The sequence below is a fragment of the Eulemur rufifrons genome, chromosome 7 (assembly GCF_041146395.1).
Source record: "Eulemur rufifrons isolate Redbay chromosome 7, OSU_ERuf_1, whole genome shotgun sequence".
In the NCBI taxonomy this organism is placed as follows: Eukaryota; Metazoa; Chordata; class Mammalia; order Primates; family Lemuridae; genus Eulemur; species Eulemur rufifrons.
Window position 1 is genome coordinate 236,935,714 of NC_090989.1, and position 8,728 is coordinate 236,944,441.

Below are 8,728 nucleotides of genomic sequence, written 5' to 3' on the forward strand. Positions count from 1 at the left end.
CAACAAGGACCTGAGGTAAGATGAGGCTTATTTGCATAACAGAAAAAACAGTAAAAAATGTGATGAGGTTGGAGAGGTAACAACAGCCTAGTTAATACAGGGTCTTATAAATGGCATTTGTGGATAGTCTGTGGTTTTGATTTGTTGGTAATGTTAATATAGGGAGTCACTGAAGGTTTTAGTTCAGTGAAAGGACATGATCTGACTAGGATATAAAGATCACTTCGACTAGACAGTTGTCCCTTGGTATCTCTGAAGGATTGCTTCCAGGACCATCGTCCAGCACTTAAATCCATGCATGCTCAAGTCCCTTATATAAGATGGCACAGCATTTGCATATAACCTATATAACACCCCCCCCATACTTTAAAAATAATCTCTAGATTACTTATACTACCTAATACAATGTAAATGCCATGTAAATAGTTGTATTGTTTTAGGAACGATGACAAGGAAAAAAGTCTGTACATATTCAGTACAGACAAAACTATCCATTTTTTCCCCTCAATATTTTCAGTTCACGATTGAATGCATGGATGCAGAGCCTACAGATATGGAGGGCCACCTGTATATGAAGAGTAGACACTGAGACTAAGATAGCATAAGGACATTATTAACAGGAGTAATTATGGCATGGACTTCAGTTATAACAGAGGAGACAGCCAAGAGTGGACATATCCAGACGCATTTTAAAGGAAAAGAACTAGATGCTGACTGACTAGATGTGAGGAAGAGGAAAGACTGTAATATGTAATCAAGGTAATACAAAGGCTTCTGGCTCCAGCAAACAACTGGGTCCATGTCATTCCCACTTAGTAAGAATTGGTTTGCATATGTTAGGTTTAAGATACCTGGTAGATGGTCACAGTTAGTATACATAAGCCATCACTGTCTAATATTGAAAACTTGATTGCTGCACTAATTTACTATGAATGTCATAAGATGATAAGTAAAATCAGATGTTTTTGGTCAGAAAAACAATGCTGTTAAAAAAGGATTCTGCTCTCAAATCACAATTAAAAAATGTTAATCTATAAAACAGTTATGAATTAGTGCAATCTTCCAAATCCCTATTTCTTTCTATATAATCTTCCTATCCCATCTCCCTAACTCCTGTTAGAATAAACTATTTATGCAAAATCCAAATCAAAAAGTTCAAGTAACTACCCTCCCAAATTTTGAGGGGGGGGAAAAGATTATCAGAGATCCAGTTTCTAAAAATTAATCTTAAGTACATGAAAAAGTCACCATACCAAGACATATGGCAGCACCACCTTTCCAAAGATAAATGGTATTCTTATGGGAACACTAAGGCACAAAACACTACAAGTGCATTTTGAAATGAAAATTTAATATCATTAGCTTAACTTATAGTTAAATACATTTTAATTCCTTAGATATACTCTAATTTCTTGAATATTAGGAATTCATTGTCTTCATTAACTACCTCCATACCCATTAACCAAACAATACTTAGTTTTAGTTATCTGGTGTAGTTTGATTTAAAATTTAGTTATTTACAGTATGAAAACCCTCTTTTTTTTTTTTTTTTTTTTTTTTTTTTTTGAGACAGAGTCTCACTTTGTTGCCCAGGCTAGAGTGAGTGCCGTGGCGTCAGCTTAGCTCACAGCAACCTCAGACTCCTGGGCTTAAGCGATCCTACCACCTCAGCCTCCCGAGTAGCTGGGACTACAGGCATGCGCCACCATGCCCGGCTAATTTTTTCTATATATATTTTAGTTGGCCAGATAATTTCTTTCTATTTTTAGTAGAGACGGGGTCTCGCTCTTGCTCAGGCTGGTCTCGAACTCCTGACCTTGAGCGATCCACCCGCCTCGGCCTCCCAGAGTGCTAGGATTACAGGCGTGAGCCACCGCGCCCGGCCTTTTTTTTTTTTTAACACTAGGGAGGAGTTGATAATTCCTCTTCTAAATTTAAAAAAGTAATGTAAGAATGGACTGTGTGTTCTAACTATAAGGATGTATGAAAGTATAAAATCTGTCCCATTTCAGAAATATCAGAATTATTTTAAAGAATTTTAAACTTACAAAACTGAAAAATTCTAAGGAATATCTACTTTCATTATTCTACTACAGTATTTCCAAACATCACATCCAGAATCATCTGGAAAGCTTATTAAAACAGATTTCTGGGCCCAAAACCTCACAGCTTAATTCAGTAGGTCTGGGTTAGGGCCTAAGAACTTGCATTATTAACTGAAGTTCTGACATGATGCTGGCTGGTGCTGCTAGACCTGGCACCACACTTCGAAAACCCCTAGTCTAATACATAGTGTGCTATTCTTCATTAAAAGATAGCTTTCTCTTTTAAATTTACCGAAGCATTTCTTTAAATGGTAGAGTATCCCATGGAATCAGAAATTCACTTTTTCTTTTTTTTTTTAAGAGATGGGGTCTTGCTATGTTGCCTAGACTGGCCTCAAACTATCTCCTGGGCTCAAGCAATCCTCCTGGCCTCAGCTTCCCAAGTAAGGTGGGACCATAGATACCCAGCACCATGCCCAGCTTTTATCATTTCTTAAAAACTGTATTTTTATACAGAGCATATAACCTGAACCCAACTCTAATTATAATGAGGTCAATCCAATTCTGGATCCAAAAGTGTATTTAAAAAAAAAAAAAAACAAAACCTAATTATGAGATATTGTATAATACCATTAATATAAAATGTCTAGAATTGGCAAATCTATACAGATACTAGACTAGTGGTTGTCAGGGAGGGGAGGGGGACAATGGAAAGTGACTGCTAATAAATTTGAGAGCAAATATACTAAAATCTACCGAATTATACACTTTAAATGGGTGAACTTCATGGTTTGTCAATTTGATCTCAATAAACCTGTTAAAGAAATTATGTGAAAGTTTACACAATAGCTAATCAACATGAAACCAAATGTTGTTGCCATTGTAGCCACTCTTAGGAATACAAAAAATGTAGAATATCAACCGTTTTGTTTCTCCTCATCCCCAGTAAACAAGCCTACTCTACTAAAATTATCGCAGATTCTAAACTTCAAGTCTAAAATCACCAGATTACACAGTACTTGTAAGGCTATTAAATTATAGGTATGCAGGAATATTGTTTCTGGAAATTAATGATGGCCCCCAGAGTGATCTCACGCACTCAGAAGTAACAGTTCAACATTCAGCTGCAATTTTTAAAAAGTTTGCTTCACCAAATCAGTTCTCTGCCCACACATCCACCAGCGGTAGTAGAGCAGAGTGGCTCTAAGGACCAGGTGAACACACACACAGGGAACCATCCAATAGATTTCTTCTCGCCTTTCTTACAATATATAGTTCGTGTGGCTGATACTACAAAGCCTAAAATAGGGTGCCAGGTAGTCCTTATAAAATCACTTTATTTTCCTATTTAGTCCGTTAAATAGGAAATATCCATCACTCATTCTTATTGTTGAGAGAATTCATACCTTCCTTTTAAGGAAACATCTATTCCATTAAGTATTAAACCTACAGTATCTTTAAACTCTACCTTAAAAATAAAAGGAGACTTGAAGACTTTTTCCAAAAGTCAAAGATTATTTTAAACTCTTCTATTACTTTACTATTTCTCCCTTAAATTAAGCTCTACTTGTTTCACATTTTATGCCCAACGACCTTGCTAAAATAACTGATTTGCCTTTAAAGCTAATAGGACTTACGTCTCATGAGTTCCAAAAAAGAAAATGGGTAGTTTGTTTGTGGGTGGCTTTACAGCTCCATCAGGAACTTCATCTACCTAAAAGAAAAATTTTTAAAATTAAAATCTTTTAAATCATGCACACCTCAACACACGTGAATAAACTGAGAACAAGACATTCAAAAGAGATCTGTCATAAAACAGACCAGTTGTACAGGCCTATAATTCCGTATCCCCAGTTCTGAAACCCAAGAAGCCCTAAAAACCAAGATTTGTTTCAAAATTCATTTGGTGGCAAAACCTAGACATTTGAGGATAATTCAGTCATTTCTTTTACCCACTCTAGTGTTTCTACTGTTGTTTCTAAGCAGAAATATTGCATTAAATTAACATGTGCTATTCTAGACCCTATCAGCAACAAAATATATGGCATCTGTACTGTCATTTCCTTCCCAAAATCCCAAAATTCTGAATTCTTAAACATATCTGGCTCTAAGCATTTCAGACAAGGAGTCTGAACCTGTTTGACAATCCTAAATGATATTTCTGCAAGAAGGCTATACAAATAACAGAGTAATGTAAAAGCAGACATTAACAAGAATTTAAAGCACTATCTCCCAAAGTTTGAAATACATTTTATGAAAAGATCCTTTACCTATATGGCTGAATCACATGAGGTTACCTGTTTATTTTTCATTTCTCTTCAATCCTTTTAATTATTTAAGGAAGAAAGTATCAGGTGCTATTATGTCTGCCTGGTAGTACCTGTTACTCTCCCTAATCAATAAAGGAAAAGCAGACCCCAGGGCTAGAGCAGTAGTATTTAGCCAGAATTTAAAAACATTTCTATTTTAAATTTCATAATTTCAAAAACACTAATTTAAAAAAAAAATCAGGTGACTTTGTTAAGAAGGGGGCTGACCGTCAGAGAATATACTATGAGGGGAACTAGCCTGGTTTATTTGTGGGGAAGTCTGAAGGTTTTCACACACCAATAGAATCATGACCACTCAATCCCTCTAATTTCCTCACCTATATGATGAAGACTATATCTGTCATTTCAGCTTTGTGGGAAGGCCCCAAGAATTGCAAAGATCCTTAAGAGACAATTTCTGTCAACCCAGTTCATGTTCTTCTTTCTGTTAGCAAACAACTTTAAGAGTTTATGCAAATGCTTAGCACTGAGGGAGTTTAATAAATGTCAGGCAAATGTTTTTAAAAGTTGATTTTAAGAATAATTACTGGTAAAGGATTACATACAAGAATGTGCAAGACTTAAAAATTAATGAAGTTTGGGACATGTAGACAGAAAATGTTAAAGCCAAAATGGAACAAGAGGTGTCACTTTTACAGCTGAGACCTTAAATACATCTCCTAAGATTTAGAATTGCTAAGATTGAAGATAGAAAAAGGAATATAATTCTTGGACACAGAGCATGTTGAAAGCAAAGTCAGCTGCTTCTAAGAAAAAATGAGGGGGGAAACGAAAAATTTTTCCATTCCAATTCAAATGAACTTGTTTTTTTTTTTTTTGAGACAGAGTCTCACTCTGTTGCCCGGGCTAGAGTGAGTGCCGTGGCGTCAGTCTAGCTCACAGCAACCTCAAACTCCTGGGCTTAAGCGATCCTACTGCCTCAGCCTCCCGAGTAGCTGGGACTACAGGCATGCACCACCATGCCCGGCTAATTTTTTGTATATATATATATTTTAGTTGTCCATATAATTTCTTTCTATTTTTAGTAGAGACGGGGTCTCACTCTTGCTCAGGCTGGTCTCGAACTCCTGACCTCGAGCGATCCACCTGCCTCGGCCTCCCAGAGTGCTAGGATTACAGGCGTGAGCCACCGCGCCCGGCCCAAATGAACTTGTTAAATAAGGAAAATACTCTTGGTCTTCCTAAAGCTACTTTATTTTACTTTTAATAGCACTAACTCTTAATCACTTAACATACTGAAGGGTGTGAGGAGGGGGATTTGGGAGAATTGTAAAACATTTGCATTTGACTTTTAATGCACTGTGGCACAGAAATCTGAATACAGATGTATCAGACAATCTCAGATTTGCTAACACCTCAAAATAAACTAGTACACCTCAAAAACCATGAAGAAGTATCTTAAAAGGGCCTTAAACCTGCTCAGTTTCCCTAGGCTCTATTTAAACATGAAATGTATTTTACAAGTACGTGATTATGTACTAAGGATTCAGTTTAAGGCCACTGCTCTCAAGAAGTTTACAATGTATTTGGAAGTCAAAGCATACAAAAAGGATTAAAATAAAAGATTATAATAAAAGGAAGAGATTAGAATGTGAAACATATAAACAAGAACTATGATTAACGATTAAGACTCCTTTGAAAAGGCAAACTTGATACACTAGGAAAAAAATGCTCTGGAAGAGTTGGATGGGAAAATTTAAGGAACAGCAATCATTTTATACTTCAATGGAACTCTCAGTTTGCTCAGTCCATGATTCTGTTACCAAATGAGCGATTTCCCCCATTCCTCTTCCCAGCTGACATAACTAAAACAATACGATTGTAATTGTTTTTAAGAAATACATTTTCAGAGAAGAATCAATTAGTAGAAAATAAATGGCTTGTAAAAATAATTACAACCTTAGAATACCACATAGGTATATTTTAAAAGGATCCTTAGTTTACCTAATCTAACAGATCTCAGCATATCTTAGGTCCTATCCATCACTGTTTTAGAGCTTGGGCCTGACCATAAACAAAAGACCTCTTTTTCAGAAAATGGAGCTTAGATATTTAGACTGTCTCAATTCCTAACTATCACAAAACATTCTGGGTCCTTAATCTCTTCTCTGTACCACTAAATGTGAACCCAGGAACCTGGTCCACCCCCATCCCTTTGCCTAAGGGAAACAAAAAGGAAGAACAACTTCTTCAAGGTCATTAACAAGAACAAAAACATGGAAATGAATTTTTTGGACCTTTATTGGTGCTAAGTTATTGTAATACTTTCAAGAACATCCAATCCTGAATCTCTTTACTAAACAAATCCAGAAGGCCTCATCAACTGCAAAACATTTTTTTAACAACCCTGTAAATCCAATTTAACCACATTCATATATTTCTTTGACATCCAAGAGTTTGTGCGTAATTTCCATAGATTCCACTGATATTTCGCATTATATTCAAAATTAAGGAAATGTCAACGTTTCACCAATTCTTAAACATAAAATTTATACTCCATTAATTCACCTACAATGGAGTATTAACTAACATCGCATTTAAATATCTCCTATGAAGAAAACCTGTCAAAGTCTGTCAAAAACAAACCATAGGAAAATAGGTATGCAGAACATCTCGGTTTTTATAATTACATGGACGATTACTGGGCAAAAAACTAAAAAGGTCAGGTTGCAAATGAGACTAAAGGAAGAGAAGGAAAGAGAAAGCACACAGGAAAAAATTAAGAGAAATGGTAGGAGGCAGGCCTCAGAGGAAGAAGGTAGCACCGCTAAACCCGAAGGCTGCAAATCACTTACCCGAGCTGGCCAATGAGGATAACCTTTCATCTTGGCGAAGATGAGGTCTCCAGGTTTGAAATCGCGAGTCATGTTTCGGGGGCGAGGCTGGGGTCCGGAGGTCGGGAGACGGCGAGGAGATGCGGCGATGCCGGAGGCGAAGGGATGCGGGAGGGTGGACGCGAGCGGAGGCCCCCGAGCCGGCGGGCGGGGGAGGATGCCGGGGGTGTCCCGACGCGCCTGCGAGGGAGAGCGAGGAGGGCGGTTAAAGCGAACAAACCCGGAGGGAGGGGCCGCACGGGGAGGGAGGGGGGAGGGAGAGAAGGAGGGAGGGGGTAGGAGGAGGAGGGAGAGAGGGAGAGAGGGAGAGAGAAAGAGAGAGAGAAGGAGGGAGGGAAAGAGAGACTAGAGGAGGGGGAGGGCGGGCGCGGGGGGAGAGCGAGAGGAGGGCCGCCCGCCGCTCCTCCCCGCCGAGCGCGCGGCCTCCGCAGCCCGGGAGCTACCCCTTCCAGGCTGGGGCAGGTCCGCCGCTCCGCCACCGAAAAGACGCCACCACCTGAGGCAGGGATGCTGCTCAGCCCTAAATTCCCCTCTCTCCCACCCCATCTTCCCTCGGGCTTTTTCCAGGGAGCTTAAACCCCCAAAAGGAGGGGGTGTAGGAGAGAGAAAAAAAGATGGATTTAAAAAGGCGAACGTTCCCCCTCCACCCACACACGACCTCCCACACAACCTGCTTCTCCACAATCGCAGCCCGGGGCCCGACCCTAGGCCCCCGGAGGGCCGCGTCCACTTCCCCGCTACAGCCAGGAGCGAGGCCACGGGGGGGGCGGGGCGAGTCCCCCCCAGCCACTCACCTGGCCGGGCCTCGGCCGCTGAGGCTGCGGTTGCTGGCCGGCCGCCTCTGCCCGCGTCCACGCAAACCACCTGCGCCACCAGCTGCCGCAGAGGCGTCTCAACCGCTCGGAATCGCAACCGCCACCGCCGCTGCCGCCGCCGTCGCTGCGCCGCTCCCGCGCGGCTCCCGCTCGGCGCCCGCTAGCACTGGGGCGGGACCAACTGCTCGCCGAGGCAGGGGAGATAATGCAGCACCCCCTTAAAGGATGTGGCTCCGGAGCGGAGCTTCCGAAAAGCCTCGATCCGTAAGTTCGCTTTTGCCTAATTAATGCATCCAGATGGAGAGAGAGACGCAAGCGAAGGAAAAGGGAGTGGGCAAAAATAGCTTGGCCTGCTGTGGCTTCCCCCTGCGGTTTGCAGAGTGGTCGGGCTCGGCCCGCCCCTGCTGGCTGCTCTGCGTGTGTGTATTTGTATGTGTACTGTATGTAAAAGGCGGGGAGGGAGGAAATGATTGTTGTGGACGCGGTTTGGGGGCGGGTATCCGGGCCTTTAGCTCTTGGCTGCGTGTTAGGGAGAAACTGGCAGCCTGAGCTGCATGTTCTTGCATCGTTTCCCAGGGTGGGGAGGCTTTAATGCTGTTTTTGCACGGTTTGTATCATCTAAAAAAGAAGAGCTGTACAAAAACCCGTAGATAAAATAGGAGCATGAGGCGGTTGCAGGGTGTGCAGCCTGTAGGCCTCTTGCA

General features: G+C 41.1%; 1 protein-coding gene across 6 annotated transcripts in view; it reads right to left on the minus strand.

Annotated features, from left to right (window-relative positions):
* Positions 1–8,158, minus strand: part of PSIP1 (PC4 and SRSF1 interacting protein 1) — a 38,996-nt gene extending 30,838 nt beyond the window's left edge. For 3 of the 6 annotated variants that reach the window (XM_069474211.1, XM_069474216.1, XM_069474215.1), the window contains exons 1-3: positions 8,004–8,158; positions 7,171–7,389; positions 3,683–3,759 (exon numbers count right to left, since the gene is read on the minus strand). In XM_069474211.1, coding sequence (XP_069330312.1) covers positions 3,683–3,759; positions 7,171–7,242 — 149 coding nt within the window. In that variant the 5' untranslated portion in view covers positions 7,243–7,389; positions 8,004–8,158. The remainder of the gene's footprint in view (positions 1–3,682; positions 3,760–7,170; positions 7,390–8,003) is intronic. The other 3 variants (XM_069474212.1, XM_069474213.1, XM_069474214.1) reach the window with 1 other exon arrangement.
* Between the last annotated feature and the right edge of the window lie 570 nt (positions 8,159–8,728).